General features: G+C 38.8%; 1 protein-coding gene across 1 annotated transcript; it reads left to right on the top strand.

Moving 5' to 3' along the window:
- The first annotated feature begins 730 nt into the window (after window positions 1-730).
- LOC140236163 (ubiquitin-conjugating enzyme E2 variant 2-like) lies at window positions 731-16,801 on the top strand. The gene is made up of 4 exons (XM_072316130.1): window positions 731-827; window positions 3,012-3,157; window positions 8,614-8,739; window positions 11,236-16,801. The coding sequence occupies exons 1-4, from the start codon at window positions 815-817 to the stop codon at window positions 11,374-11,376; spliced, it is 426 nt and encodes a 141-aa protein (XP_072172231.1). The 5' UTR covers window positions 731-814; the 3' UTR covers window positions 11,377-16,801.
- The last annotated feature ends 316 nt before the right edge of the window (window positions 16,802-17,117 follow it).

Raw genomic sequence — 17,117 nt, 5'->3', positions numbered from 1 at the left:
GACAGACAGAAGGACGGACGGACAACCAAAACAGATGCCTCAGGCTACACTTCGTACGTTATGGCGCTGGCATACAAATGTAAATCAAAACTTGGATAGTCTGAAAGACACCGTGAGGAATCCAAAGAAAACATATCATACAGTTTTCCCGTCGCACACTGATTTCTCACCTTTTTTTTTTTTTCCTTCGTTTTGGATCTGTCGGAAAGCGGTGCATCATTACACATGAGTCAGGTGGTTCAAGCAACGCCATGCTGGGCAGGAATTTAGGCATGACAAATCTTCAGTTTTTCGCAGAAACATATCAAAATAACTTCAAAATGATATATTATATACCTTCTACTTCAATAAAGTAGACAACGGCAATGACAATTCATTATCCCCACTGCACCGTGACTGATATTGGGGATTTCCCAAAGGCAAACAAAATTAGCGCGTAGCTGCGCGTAATGAACAGTGGGCACTGCGTATGAGCTTTGCTCGCGCCCGCGTGATTGACTTTGGTAACAACATGGCGCCTGTAGATCACGGGACCAGCTTTTGACCAATCACAGGCTTCAAAACACATAAGCCAAAAACCGAGTTGGCCAGACTCTCTTAATATACGGCACTGCATTACTAGTATTGCGATGAATGAGTGATCGTGCTGCTGCTCGAGCTCTACTCTACTCTTGATCTTTGCATGCATATGATGCAGCTGGTGTATGATACGTGTGCATTTATATGTGAACGTGTGTTGTTGAAGGCGGACGACTAGATCTAGACTCTGAAGTGAAACGAAGATACTTGACGACGTGATAAGTACTTTTCCAAAATGTCGGGAGGAGGTAAAGCATGATTTTATTATCCGTTAGTTTCACAACGTCTGTATTAACTGCAGATGATAGTGAGTGTGATATATTATTTATGAGCAGAGACAATTACTAGTACGAGACACCGAGCGGGTCATGATTTACTCTGAACGTGCTAACCGTTACTGTTGCAATGTTGTGTTGTTCGGGTTGTGCCTATCATAGTATCATATCATCCGTGCTGCATGCTGCATGCTGCTGAGACGATAGCTCAGTTGTGATGTGTATTTTATTTACCAGATAAACTACTAATATTAGTGGTAGTACGAGTAGTAGGCCTACTTTAGGGGGGTTCCGGTTCCTGGGTGGGGACCCCCTGGATCAAGCGGATCGGGTCTAGATCCATGTTGGCGTTAAGCCCTGGCATAATCAGTCTGGGAAACCTGCTCATGACGGGTGCTCCCACTCATATAAGGACCCCCTCCGCCTCATGAGCATCCCGGCCATGCTCATGAGACCCCTGGGGCGAGCGAGCTGCTCATGAGGCCCCTGGTTCACTATTCATCCATCTCACATCTGACATACAATGTAGAAATCTATTTTGTTGCAATTTCGCACAGTGATTTTTTGTTACACGCACCACATTACCACTCTCCATGATGAAAAGAGGAAAAAATTCTGTCAGCGCTTTTTTGACAGAAATCAAGTTTTAATCAACCAATGTGCAGCGACGACCCATCGAAACACGGGTGCCAGTGGGCGGGTTCTCTCAATGCAGGGCTGCCGCACCTATCGGCCTGATCTGACTCAAAATTTTCCGTGCTTTTTTCTGCGGCTCACACCTCTCCATGCATGAATCAGCTCCATGAAGCTGAAAGTCTGACGTCATTTTACAAAGATTCATAAAGACAAAAAAAAATCAAGAACTAACCTGATCTTGTTCATAGATCTGTATTCCAAATTACTATTCCACACTGATGGAGCGGGTGGGGAGGCCCTACTCGAAATCGTCAGCAAATTAATCGCTTTGTAGATATTTAATACGGGATCACTTTTTTTTTTGTGAATTCCCCCATCCACCAGCCTTTGTGCGCCTTTCGTGCAAGCATCCTGCTGCATCCAGCACAGACAGGGCGCAAGCCATGCAAAGCTGTGGGATTTTCAGAGCAAGCTTGCGCACGCACATGAGGAGATTTCTGTACATTGCATTTTATTGAACTGGGGGCCTCATGAGCAGCTCGCCCCATGGGCCTCATGAGCGTGGCTGGTGTGCTCATGAGGCAGGGGGATCCTTATGAGCGGGAGCAACCCTCATGAGTGGGTTTCCCGGACTGTAATTAGACCCTATGTAATTTAAACTTATACAGGGCCTAACTAGATTTTCTAGAAATTTATTTTAGATAAATCTGCCTCTTGTTTGGTGGCCTCTTGTTAAAATCTGTTGATAAAGAGGCTCAATAATCAGGTACAAAAAGTAAACTACCCTCACTTCCCTGAACACTTGCTTGCGAAATGAGTAGACCATTGTCTATTACTGGATGTAGATAAAGTACATTGGGCAGCGTGCTAGCGCAGAAGTAACATTTTTTTTGTCAACATTATTAGCAGTAAGGGAGTGTGAAGTCCTTGACCATATAATACCATACAATGTAGTAGACGTCTACAGTGTCTTGAGTGAGTGAAATTTTGTGGCTACTGGCAAGTATGCGAGACGGGAGTGTGTTTTGTATGTTACACAGATTATAAAGGAAAATACACATTTCAGGCAAAATGACATACAGTATCCAGGTAGAGGTTTGATACAATTTAGAATGTTGATGAAGATGTACCATATACACTGTATTTGTACATGTACAGTACACATACAGTGTATGTGAGGGAGTATCAATCCGACTGTGAAAGAGTAGTTATTTTGTCAGGAAAGTACCTTGATAGACTTGTGTATTAAATTTCTATTTCTATGAGTGGCTAGCTATCTGTATGAAAGTGAGTGGAGATTGAAGTGCAAGACAGCTTTGTAATATTTCATACTTGATTAATTGTTTTTGTCAGGTACTGGGGATGAACTTATACAATTGTAGGAATCTTAAAAACAACAGTAGTATAAACAAACAGTGATTAAAGGCCCGAAGGCCATCATACTAATGATAACCTTCTTCCTACATAGTGGATCTTCATTGCACATTGCATAACTTGTTCTTATGTTCTCCTTTCACCCAGATTTTGTGGTACCAAGAAACTTCCGCCTGCTGGAAGAGCTGGAGGAAGGCCAGAAAGGAGGAGATGGTACCAGCAGCTGGGGGCTGCTCAACGATGATGACATGTCTCTCTCGGAGTGGACGGGCATGATCCTGGGACCACCAAGGGTAGGGACCGGAAGGGGGGGGGGGGGGGTGTTTCATCAACGTTTGTCAGCGCTGACGACAATTTCAGCAAAATCCTTGGTTTTGATTGGCTGAGATGCTCTGGTCACTGACTGTTACTATGGTGATTCAAGTTGTCAGCGCTGACAAACGTTGATGAAACACCCCCCTGGTATCTTGAAAATCATTTCTTTTTGGCGTTAGTATGATTACCAACTCTCATGGTACCGTACCTGCAAAACAGTCCAAACACTGTCGGCTACATCACCTCGGGCATGTTAGACTGTTCTAAAGGTACCTTGTGTGTGTAGTTCTTACTAATGACCTCACTGATGGGCAATTCCACGGTAACTGATGTTACGCGTAAGGATTTTCATGAAATTGTTTATGTTGTAGTTTTGTGAATGAAAGCACCTGGGGCTTGTAATTAGCATTGATGAATGAGTTCATGAGAATGAAGAAATAGGTGGAAAGTTTTTCTCTCAAACTGCATTTCTTATCACATAGCAAGTGAAAATGTGTCAGTAACTGACGTTACGGAAAAAGGACATGGGAAATTATGGTGTAGATTTAAATGGAAATATCTCATGTCCCCGACTTCTAAACTTTATGTGTTTTATATGGCAATATACCTAGGTTCTTAGGAACAGGTGTGCAAAATAATGTGCACTTTAGATATTTCCTTTTAGCACCATGCCAATTTCAGTGAAGGCATGACGGTAACTGACGTTACGCTTACATTTGCCATAGGGTTTACACATGGAAAATCATGATTAGGAATAGTTTTGTGATATTTTATAATTCTGACCTTTCAGAGTGATTTGTTTGATATGGAATCATACCTTGGTTCATCAATTACAAATACCCAAATGAAATGAAACATTATTCCATTTTCTTTGTGTTTAATGAAAACTTAAAGGGAAACATGTCAGTAACTGACGTTACGTAACTGACGTTACACATACTTTTGCTATGGGGTTTACAAAGAACTAATTTATTTAACAGGTTATTATGCTGCTGCAGTATACCAGTAACAATCCCAGGCATTTACTTAGCAACAAATCAAAACATAGACACAAATGGGGTGGGGCCCTTAGAGAAAAAGCTCCCACCCCCCCCCCCCCAAGGCCATAGCACAGTTGAGCAAAAATAATGTAAATGCACCAGAGGATATTTCTTGACATTTGTCTGAAGATTGAATGCTTATTCAACAGTTATCATTACACAGAGCCATTTAGATTCAGCAGTTCCAAGTATGAATATTGACATAACTAAGGTTTTTTTTTTTTGTTTTTTTTTTTGTTTTCTTTAATGAACAGGAAAGTTTCTATCTAGAGTACCCCACCCATAATGCCCTGCAGTACTACACAAAACACAGATATTTTTGTTTGTGAAAAAAAAAAATCTTTCAGGTCATGGGGAAAAAACACATACAAACAAAAATATTCATATCGATATATATGTATGAAATCTACTGTGATACATTCTTTCTTCTTTTCTTTATTTTACTCCTTCTCCCTCAAGGCATTGTTAGGGCCACAAATAACAAAATAATCTCCATTATCAATAATGATTTAAATGAATAGTGTTACACTTTTAATATTTTTTCTGTGAAGAAGAAGCATGCTTTTTTGGTCAAAAGGGCATTATTTGTTTATTCCTTGCTTGAAGGAATGTAATTGTTTTTCTTTTCCTTTTCACTGGTATATCAAGGCTTGCAAATACATCCCAGATACCAAGATATAGGACTTTGCAATGAAAGAATTCTAAGATCAATATAAACGAATCTTCCTGTTCGTAATTATCATGTATTACAAAAATGTCCTTGCATGAATGAAATAAAGTAATCAACAAATATGAACAGTTTTTTATTTTACCCTAGAATCACCTCTCACTTTGAGCAACATTAGTGTTAAATGTTGAGCAACATCAGTTTCAAACAGTAATGACAGTACATGCCTTATGTCAGGCCTGCTTATGTACCATTTCAAGATGTGCCATATTAACTAAACCAAACATTTAAGTGCAAGCGAAGAAATATATCTCTTCCTGCATTTGCCTTGGGGTAGAAACTTCACTAAGCTTCCAGAAAAAAAGAAAAATGCTAGCAAAAGTAGTCATTAGTAAAGATTACAAAACTGTTGGTATACAGCTGTACACAAGCTTTTTAATAGAAAAAGGTGGTTACCATACAACCACATCATTGATTAGGCCTACAAATTTGGTAGCTTTATCATCCCGTAGGACTGTGAATGTACTGTATAGTAATTTGAGTGCATTATATATTGCATGTGGTAAACCTAAACTTCCAGATGATTTAACCCTATAAAGCCCAAGGGGGGGCACATTGTGCCCCCCCCTCCCATATTTTCGTTTGCCGCTCCTATACCCTTTACCCGATTTCAACCAAATTTGGTGACTTTTCCTAAAATCTTATTGCGCACATTTTGATATATAATTTAGCTATGTCTGGTATTGCTGGTTGCCATGGAAACCATAAACTGACAACCATGTTCGTCAGATTTTGCATGATTTTCTGTTCCAATTTCAGTTAAGAGTATAATAATGGATGAAATGGGGGTTTTCTTGGCTGTAATTTGCTGAAGAACCAAAGGGTGAAGGAATTATGGTTGTGAATTACCCTGAAATGGTTTTCTTATTATTTCCTTTATTTTCTATACGACATAGGCATCAAACAATAGATATACTAAAAATAATTGAAAATACAGCATTTTCCAAAGACTACCCTTTTATTTTGTGTTATTTTCACACAAGCTGTGCCTGTAATATCATTTGTTTATCATATTATCAATCTGCAAACTCAAAATTACAATATTTTGGAAATATGAAATGCAATACCAATCTATGTATTCATTCCAAGCAATACATTATAGGTTTTATATATTTCTTTATATTGTAATGAAAAGCGCCCCCATGTGTTGACCTTGAGAAATTTCAACCATAACAAACAGTGAAGGCTGACTTGCTTTTCCTTTGTGGTAAATATGAAAATGATTGATATTTTTAAAAAAGATATATACTGGGGATAAAGAAATAAACAGAAAAAACATGATTTTAGCGTATTTTCTATGTATTTCTTTATATTTTGGTAAACAGCGCCCTCAGTGGATGACCTTGAGAAAGTTCAAATGTTGGGTCATGTAGAGTACGAGTTGCTCTACCCATGTGCCAAATATGACGGTCATACATCATATAATAAAGAAGTTATATAGGGGGGGCACAATGTGCCCCCCCCCCCCCCCCCCTTGGGCCTGGCAGGGGTCAAAATAGCTTGGGCTTTATAGGGTTAACCTTAAACTTGTGCTGAACTGAAAATCAAAAGCTCAAGCCCCCTCCACCAAAAAAATATATGATAAATAAATAGATTTAAGATAAAATGAACAAAAAAATATATATATCCATGGACATGTATACAGTGTACCATGGTGATGACATCATTCCCTATCAAAGGGATTGTTGCTCTTTGTTGATAACCTTTGACTTCCCAGATGTATTGAAAAGGCCTAAAGTCAAAAAAATTGCTTAAGTTACAATTACTGTCATGGTAACTGACGTTACATACTGGTATATGACGTTTCGGTAACTGACGTTACACATTTTGATGTGTTCATTTAACTCTCCAGTATGCCAAGTATCCTTATTTTCTGGTATTGAAAGGAAGGCATATGGGCATACATTAGAAATCCTAAGTTACATCATACAGCTCACTTTCTTTGATGAATAAAGTTAAAAATTCCTTGTTTTTGGTAACTGACGTTACATCCATCATTGTCAAACTAATTAAAAGTTTTTATAAAATTCTTTAAAGCAACCAGCTTTTTTTTCTATCATGTGGTAAAAGACTTGTCTGGTAACTGCATACATATAAAAGATTGTTGTTTAGAGTACTAGTAAAGTGGATGTACAGAGGATAAATTATGTGACAATACATTCTTTCTTACCATTGAGTTATAGGCATATTTTGGCAGCCATTTTGAAAATCAAAATGGCCACTTTTATTGAAAAACATAATGATTCCTAAAACTTCAACTCGAGTATTGTCTGAAAATGTATGGTGTTTGAAACAAATATCATTTTGAATTTTCGGCATCTGTGTCCTACATACCGTGGAATTGCCCTGATGTGTATTATTTGTAGGAAGATGGTGTCACATAGGAGGGATGTTGGTGTCGTATGTGTTGTATGGTGTATGCGACTACGCTGAAATTCTGTGGTGGCAGTCTAAGCGTCTTGCTCAATATTGACAGGCTCATGCTGAAAATAGTCGTGCAAATACTTTTCATACATCTGTAATTTTACTATAAGTTTGGCGAAAGATTCTAATCCTTAGACTACAGCTCTGTCATTATGGGTAAAGTATTCAACAACAACAGAAAAAGGAGGACAAGATAACATCAGAGAGCAGCTAGAATAATAGAGAGCCTTCCAGGAACTTGAGCCAGCCTGCAACCAAAAGGGGCTTTATGTCTGTTAGAAAGACCCCTGTTGCACGTAGGAAAAAGCCGACCTCGGGCCGGCCCCAAGTCGGCTTTCTCATAAATGTGTTAACAGTCACACAAAACTGGGCCCGTTCTCGGGCTGACTTCACTTCAGGCCACCTCTGGAGGTGGTCTGAAGCCGACCATGGCCTGCCTCAGGTCGGCCCCAGCTATGTGTAAACGGTACAGGGCTGAGGCTGGCATTCGGAGCTGCTTTTCACTGGTCACATGACCTTCGGCAGGGACGAGAGTGCAGTATACTAGTAGTATCAAAACCAAATCTACCGAGCAAAATGTTGTTTAATTAAAGGGCGCTCTCACGGCAGAGTAGGGAAAGGTGACGTGAGACTGGCCCATGTGTAAATACAGTAGGGTCCATGAGGAGCGTCGTTGTTCGAGCTGGCCCCGATGCTCATGTGTAAACGGTCCACAAAGCGGCCTCGGGCTGGCCACGAAAAGCAGGCCTCGGGCGCCTTTTATGTGTAACAGGGGTCTAAGTGATTTGTGTTTTGTGCATATACCTACAGTCATGCAGACTTATGCTCAATATCAAGATTTTATTTTTCATGTGACATGTTTAACATGAAGTTCTGTACCACACTGGTGTAGTGTAGCTTAGTTTTGTATAGTGTGTTATAGTATAGTGTAGCATGGAGTAAGGGGGTAATGCAGTGTAGTTTAGTATGCTTTTTAGTGTCATATTGTGTTCGTATTTGGTGTGACATAGTGCTCTTCAGTGATTGGTACCACGATTTTGATTCTGTGTGCATGAAATGCTACCATTAAAGGTTTCAAATGATGACATTTCTCAGAAATGTGTTTGTTAGTGTATTCACTTTCATCCAAAATTATATCTGTTTAGGGACTTCTGGAATTGGGTCAAAGAATCTGTTTCGTAAAGTTCAGTAGCTGATGATAATTTTTTTTTTTTTTTTCCCCCTGCCTTGCTTTGTCCCACAGACCGCTTATGAGGGCAGGATTTACAACCTGGAGATACGATGTGGACCCAAATACCCAGACCATCCACCAACAGTTTGCTTCACAACACGTATCGCCATCTCTTGCGTCAATCCACAGACGGGAGAGGTATGTTAAGAACATTCAAGCTCACTAATTGGCTGATTGGATGGATTTGCAATTTCGCACAATCCCAGTGCCAAGCTTTTCCTTACGCTAATGTTGTATCCACCACGAAAAATGTTGAACTAGAAAAGCACTCTGAGAGCGCAGACCTCTGCCAAGCAGCTAATTTCCACCAATGATCTTGCTCTTTCATGGAGATCTGTGATTTCCACCCATTACAACGTAGGCCTATACATATGCATGCTGAAAAAAATCGCCTGATTTCCCAAGCCTTTGGTACGTCATAAACCCTCAGCTGCGCGGCGTGCCTCTCCCTAGCAGAAACTAGAGCACACACTGTAGTGTGCGTATGAAAACCTAAAAAATGCGCAGCTTGAACTCCCAAGTTCATTGACCCTACCTGCCAAAATATTGAAAATCCTTCATAAAATCCACAAAAATTCAGGGATCGCTGCCAAAATTCAATCATCTGTTCCTTGTTTCATTTTCAATTTTTCCTGTAAATTTCATCCCAATCCGTGCACAACTTTTAGAGTTATTTTGCATACGGACAAAAAAAAAAAAATGGTAACGAAAACATAACCTCCCCCCTTGGCGGAGGTAAGTATACATGTACATAAAATGTCCAATATTACCCAAGATGGTATTCTTTTAAATCGCTGTGGTTATTGTGGATCCTTGCTTGATTACTTTTTCATAGGAATACTGACCATCATTTTCACACAATTGAAATAGAAACAAAGTCAAAATATTGTTCCTTCAATGAAAAATATACATGTAATGATCCTTCTATGGCAGACATAACATTTCAGCAATGTTTGATGGCCTGAGAATACTCATACTCCAGTGAAGAAATTTCTAATGTTACCATTTTGTGATAGTTAGATCACGTGTAATTTCTGTAATTAAGATTTCTGCAAAATTCAAGATCCAAACACAGATGGGTTCTTTACAGTTATTGTGATGATTTTTAATGAGGACACGGGTTCTTTGGTGTCACACATGTGCTATACCAAACCTGCAGTGTTATGATAAGAAACAAAATGATTACAACAAAAAGATACATTTAAATGAGCATGAACTTTACAGCTATGTCAGGACATCAAAATCAAGAAAGACATTTAAAGGGACAGTCACACAGCATGCAGTCATAATAAAACACTTTGTGTCATATCATTTTGTTATCTCCTAAGAGGACATTGTGGCTGTCATCACACTTTTATTTCTGTTAGTATGGATGATGACAATTTCAAGTCCTTGGTGTGATGCTGGAAAGACTGTATAAGGACAAGTTCACCTTCATAGACATGTGGGTTGAGTGAATGCAGCAATATTAGTAGAACACATCAGTGAGAGTTTGAGGAAAATCGGACAATCCGTTCAAAAGTTATGAAATCTTAAAGTTTCTGCTTACTAAAGGCTGGATGAGAAGACTACTAAGGGTTGTGATGTCACGTGAGTACAACGATATAAAGGAAGATTAAAGAAAATTCAACATGTTTTTACTTTTCTCGCATAACAAAAGAACACTCGACTTCTCTCTTTCAGAAGGCAAGGGGAATAATATTACCCTTAACATACGTCAGTAACTTGTTGAAGAAATGTGCACTTTATTCAAAAAGTAAAGTTTTGTGAAATTCTCTTTTTATTTTCCTTATATCGTTGTGCGCATGTGACAGCATACACTGTGGTAGTCTTCTCATCTAGCAGTGACTGCGCAGATACTTTAAAAATTCATAACTTTGGAACGGACAGTCTAATTTTCCCCAAACTTTCACTGATGTGTTCTACTAATATTGTTGCCTTCACTCAGTTCACATGTCTATGAAGGTGGACTTGTCCTTTAACTCTTTATGTGCCATGTTAGCACGCTCCACTCGGTCGACGGCGTGCCAACTTCACATATTCTGCTCAAACGCATAAACCCGCCCAAAACGATCAATAAATCGCCAAATGCCGCAGAAAGCATTTCTCGCGATTCCATTCCTATCATATGTAGCTTGCATTTTAAGTGGTGATTGACTATCAAGGGGTATTCCCTCGTGGCTTTGGGATAAAATTCTTAGTTTCCATTACTGTTCTGTGTGCACAAGTCACGGCTCTACGATAATCTAGCTACTGGTCATTTGAAAGAAAAGCAAGCATAGATTTGTCATACAATTTACATCAAAGCAAAGCTTGGCATATTCTCTGCCATTTTGCTCATTACATGTCCAGGATAACATAAATTTTAAGGTTACATAGATTTGAAAAGTGAAACTTTTTCCTAAAGCATGGCTAAGTTGCAATCACAAAATAATGTGGCACACAGGGAGTTTGCACCATGGCACATAAAGAGTTAAGTAACTTTAGTAACATAATTAAGACTGCTTTCCATTCTGTCACTTTTTATCTGCCTTCTTGAATTTTGTCTGTTCCCTCTATCTATTTGTCTTTCTCATTCTCTATGTGTGTCTTCCTACATGTCTCGGCCTTTTTCTTTCTCGTGTGTATCAACAGGTGATACGGAACACTCTACCGAGTCTAGCACGATGGCAGAGGAGTTACACAATTAAGACCGTCTTACAAGACATCAAACGCTGTATGACCACCAAAGAGAATGCAAAATCATCCCAACCTCCAGAGGGAAGCAGGTTTTAGCACCGTCACATCAATTATTATGTTTTATGTTGGGTTTTTTTCTCTCTGTCTATCTTCCACTCCTCTCAAACTATATATATCTCTCTATCTGTCTATCTACTGGTATCTATCTTTCTTTCCCTCGCGTTTCTTTCTCTATCTAAGGAAGGAGGTTTGTTCTGAAGTTGGAGTCATAGTGTAAATATCATCTGGTATATGCTGAGAGCCATAACTCTGAGATGCTTGTAACCATTCCCATTGATGATACCTCCCCCATCAGCCTGCATCATTTCATCGGTTCTCCTTCTGATGCTTCTCTCTCTCACACCCATCTCCTTCTCTGTCTCTCCTTCTGTCTATTTCTCACCTTCTGTCTATCTCTCTCAGTCTTGTCTCATTCTACCCTGTATGTAATTTTTTGCCATCGCTGTTATATTTGATATTGTTGTGAGTCTCAGCTGATTTCCTGAGACAAAAACATTTGGGGTGTTTGCCAGCCCATAGGCTGTCATGACAGGATACTAACAAAAGTTTACATAATTGTACTCAGTTTTGAATGGTTTGTTCCCGAGCAGTGCATGAATAGCCCCCGTTGGTGAAAAGGTCTGATATGACAGTTAAGCAGTTGTTAATGCCATGTTTTCTCAGACACCAGACACACTTTGTCATGTACAGTTGTTTCATAATATTTCATATATTTATTCATTTATTAGATTCTTTCTCTTCCTGTTTTTATACGTCTTGGCTGACTCAGGCTAAATATGCAAGTGCGTACAGCAGAGAATTTTGCAGCACTGTTGGCTCATCATTTACACCGTAATATGAGTACTCAGACTTCTCGTGCTACAATGTACAGTGTATCAATGTCTTCAGTACATACATTTTAATACAGTTTGCATGGGACTTGGCCACAAACAAACAAACCATCCAAACAAAATAGCACTATGTGATTGCAGCTTGTTGGGTGCAGAGCTTCTGTAAGGTTTTGATTACCATGCGTAGTGTGACAGTATTGGTTGTATATTAGGTTTTTCTTCCCTCTTGATTGCATTATTCTGGATTGGGTATAAAAGCACCATAGATCCAGGCAATGGTTGTAGCACCCTGGTGTTCATGGGGTTGTCCGTCAGTGTGCCTGGCTTGACGTATGTCGATCATTTCATCAGAACCTTGGGACACTCTGCAGTCCAGCATGGTTAACCAAGCAGAACTTGGTACATGTATACTGAGGTGCAATCATACAGACATTAGGAGATTAAATTTTGGAGTCCTTGTTGGGTGAACGGAGTGCACTGGTCTCAGGGAGCATCTTAAATGTCACACGTTTTACGGCCAGTTCAATCAGTATTTGGTGCAGGGGTAATTAAGAAAGGTTAACCTTAGAACAAATCTAACAACTTGGAGAAAAAGATCAAGCTCAAGAGTCTCCAGTTCCCTTGTATGGTAATTTATAAAACGCTGTGTGAATGATAGTCCAAGGATTCAATGCTGTAGAATTGTGCGTTGTCGTTACCCGCGCGAGATTTATGCATGAACTAAAACATTGTTGTTGCTGATGTCAGTAGACATGTTTTGGCGGCAGAAGGCGTAAGATTTGGGTAGCGATCCGCATCGTGATCCAAATCTTACTCTATACAGGGGAAAATTAGTTTTATTTATAGGTCGACAAAATGTAAGTCGACGTGTTTTGCTCAGTCCCGATTATGTCGACTTACGCGAGGTTGACTGTATGTGGAGTTTCTGGTATCTTGTGGGAAGAGGTTAGGGCATGTAATTTGCATGTTTTGAAAATGTTAGTCCACACTTAAAGTGTCATATTATGTCATGTGTATGAGACTGGGCAAATACTATTGATCTTATGGGTGAGGAATGTAATAGCATGTACAAATTTATTAGCCCACTCCCCCCCCCCCCCTTTTTTTCTTTTTTTTCCCCTTTTTTTTGTGTCTGTCTGTATACATATGTATTAAACTCAAACTAAGGTGGTAGGGTGAAGTTTTATGTGTGATATGCATACATACACAAATTATTTAAGTCAGTGCAACTTGCTGATTGTAGAAAAGTTTAATTATTTTCAAATGAAAACCCACTTTGCGCAAGAGCAGGAGAGTACAAAGAGATGATTTGTACCGTAGAGGATGTTGATACTGTTTCTATAATCCACAGAAGGTTTAATAGAGAATTCTATGTCTTGATGGAAGCATGCCATCAAGCATTGTGCCATTCAGTGATGCACAGGTAAATAGCATTGGTAAGGAGAAAAGGATGAAAGAGACAGAGGTGTTTGAGAGAACCCCTACCTCTAGCATGTACATGTAGATGTGCTACAACCAGGATGTAAATGTATTATTTTTTTAGCAGACCTACATTTGAAATGGTCTTTCAAAATTAATATTACATGTGTTATTCTTTCTTTTATCATTGGTTTGATGTATGCCATATTTACCTGTTAATTTTTACTTTGACTTTAAGATGCCCATATGTTTATTAGAAAGGCACACAGTAATGTAGACTAGAGTAGCATAAACATGTCTGTTTCGAATGCAATTTTTGCCATGGCTGCCATGTTGGACATACTTTTTTCTTCTGTGTTTAGAATATGGCCTGGGTCTGAAGAGTGCAGACTAACCATTGTTTCTTCAGTTTTATCATTTTAAGAAAGAGAGAGTGAGAGAATGTGTGTATGTGTGTGTGTTCAGAAGAAAGATGTTTAGTCTTCTGTTATCAGCCTGTCATGTGTAAATTTAAGGAAGAGCGTATAAAAATCACATATATTTGTAACAGCTCTGGGTGTTGTTTGGATGTAACACTGTAGCACACCATTTCCTGTGTCTGGAGTATAAATTTCAGCTGCTGCACTGGTTCTGTTTTTTCTGTGAGCCCAAAATAGTCTATATACAGTGGAACCTCGTTATAAGGAGGTCAGACATAGCCAAGATACCTGGTATAACGAGGGCATTTGCAGGTCGCATTCCATTTATAATCCCCTGGGTATATCCCTAATATAACGAGAAAAGTTCAGTGGTATGAAGCGGCTCCTGATAATGGGGTTCCCTGTAGGTGTATATTGCATTGTAGATGTGAGCAGTTTTTATTTTTTCCCGTCACTTTCTTATCGAATGTTTGCTATGGATTTGCATCTAAAGCAACCTTGATCAAATGCCAATTCTTGTCTGTGCTGATCGTAAACATCAAGTCCCCCCGCCCCTCCATTGCGTCAATGCATATCGAGAATGTTAATCAACATAGTCGCATTTTCCTTAAGTCATCTGTACTTCAGTTGGTCTAATATATGCACATTTACAGACTGTAATTATGTGTATCATACATGTAAGCATGAATTTCTAGTTTAAAAAAAAAAAAAGAAGCTACTTTGGTACCACATGAACTTCTATAAGCAACTGAATGTTAATTATTACTATGTACTCTATATCTCGATCAGAAATGTAGAACTGATAGTTGTGAAAACATAGAACTGATGCATAGATACTCTCAGACATTTTCAAAGACTTGTTCGTTCCACAAATCCTCCAAGATATGGAGTTATAAGGAATGTGAAGTTGAAACTTGCTATGGCATGTAAAGTAGCAAACATGAAGCAAGTATGAAAGCTGTCGGCAGACCAAGTATGCCTACTACTTGCAAGTAATGCCAGACATTTACCTGGTAACATTAAAAAGCTTGGTTGTGCTCAATGTACTTATCTGTGTCTAGTTAATGCTCACTCAGTGTAATCTATATAATATGGGAAGCTTTGTTTTAAGTATTTTGAGTTAAAAATCTACGGGAACAGAGAAATTGCAAAACGGATTGCATTTGTAGCAAGAATGTTCGTGCAGTGTTCATGTGCGAATGACAGTTAGCAATCAAGCAAAGCATGCTGTTAGAACCACACAATTATGATTTGATCATGTCCGTGTTGTGATCTTGATAATTTCATCTGATACATAATTTAGAAACAACACCCAAAATCAAACCAAAAAAATATATGGCTGCAAAGTAATTCTCTTGTATTTGTTACAGACCTAGACATACACAAATTCTAGGAGAAATCTCTAGTGTGTTTTTTTTGTGTGTGTTTGGGTTTGTTGTTAAACACCAGAAACTGATGGTGGCCCATCAGCATTTGTAACTACAGAACAGTTGTGAAAGGGCATTGTTGAGACTGAAATACCACTACGACATTCTGTGATGGTCCCGGTTTTTATTCAAGGGGTGTCCGTGATCGTCAAGCCATGGCCGACCAGTGACTGTGGGTTTGATCTCGCTGACACTCTTTGTAAAACCTCTTTTCTCTCATCTGCCTGTCGCAGCTCCGACTCAAATTTAGCAGCATCATTTTCCTTTTCCTTCACCAGGCCAGGGTACTCTGGAAAAGAACTTTGTAGTTGATTGTAAGGTTGTTTACAACACTGTTTCCACACTTCTACTCCAGAGCATCCCGTGATAAAGAATTTCACGATCAAATGCAAGTCTGTATTGTATGGTGCCCTGGTCACTGTAATTTTATAATTTTTTGATGTACTCCCTCTTCTGTCATTGAATTGCTCATGATTACAGTGCACTCCCGTTACAACGAACACGGTTATAACGAAATTTCGTTATAACGAAGTAAAACTTCTGGTCCCAAAATTATCACCATTAAAGTCTATGGTACAAAATTCGCTTATAACGAACACGGTTATAGCGAAATTTCCGTTATAACGAAGTCTTTGCCGAGCGCCACAGACAAAGAAAAACAAGAGAAATGTGCTCCGTTATAACGAAATGCGAATTGCTTTCGAAAATACGTAGCGGAACAAGCATTTACAGCGTCTCTGCATGGGCGAATGCTTCACATCATTACGTGTTCGCTCCTTGTGTCACGCACAGTTTCTGAAGGGAGCGTTTAATATAGTAATAATCCCAAGGCATATTTTACATAGCTTTCCAGTGTATGCTAAGGATTCAGCAAACAGAATATGATATATATGCATGGTTTCCTTGTTTTCGTTACATATTGTATTGTTCGGTTATAACGAAATTTCGTTACAACGAAAGAAAACTGCCGGTCCCGAGCATTTCGTTATAACGGGAGTGCACTGTATGTGTTTTGGTATTTATATCATTCAATGTATCATCTTGAGGGATTCGAGGAAAAAAAAAGAAAATATTCAAAAAAGGACAAAAAATAACATTCTGCAAGATTCTCAGAAAGTGTGCGATACGGTAGAGTCACTGTATTCTAGGAACATTGCATGATTGTGATGTAAAGTGCTAGTTTCTTGTCTATAAACTGGGAAAATGAAACTGCAACTAATAAAAGGCTCGTAATGAATCGTACTCACTTGCAATTTTTGAAGGTATTACAATTCTTCCCCTGATTGCAAAACTTGCATTTATTACTGGCAAGTGCAGAATATGTCAAACTGTTGGAGACCATTAAAAGTACTTTGTTATAATGAGACCATTTGTCAAAATATCTTATGTTTGCATTTCAAGTGTATTAGTATTATTATGTGTAGCAATATATAAACACTTGGTATATGTACAGTCAACCTCTTATAAATCAAATCAGTTTGGACTGAAGAAAATGGTGTGACTTGCACAAACTTTGAGGTATGCGTATAAGAAGAGGAAATACATAAGGAAATATCAGGACTTATATTTTGCCTCGGAGATATTCCCAAAGCGATATTCAATTAATCCGACATAGAAGTCTGCTATGTTAACCGTATACAATATGTATGAATATATATATACAAACATACATATATATATAT

Source organism: Diadema setosum, chromosome 12 (genome assembly GCF_964275005.1).
Source record: "Diadema setosum chromosome 12, eeDiaSeto1, whole genome shotgun sequence".
NCBI lineage: Eukaryota > Metazoa > Echinodermata > Echinoidea > Diadematoida > Diadematidae > Diadema > Diadema setosum.
Note: the sequence above shows the minus strand (reverse complement) of the source record. Positions and strands in the feature narration are given on the sequence as shown.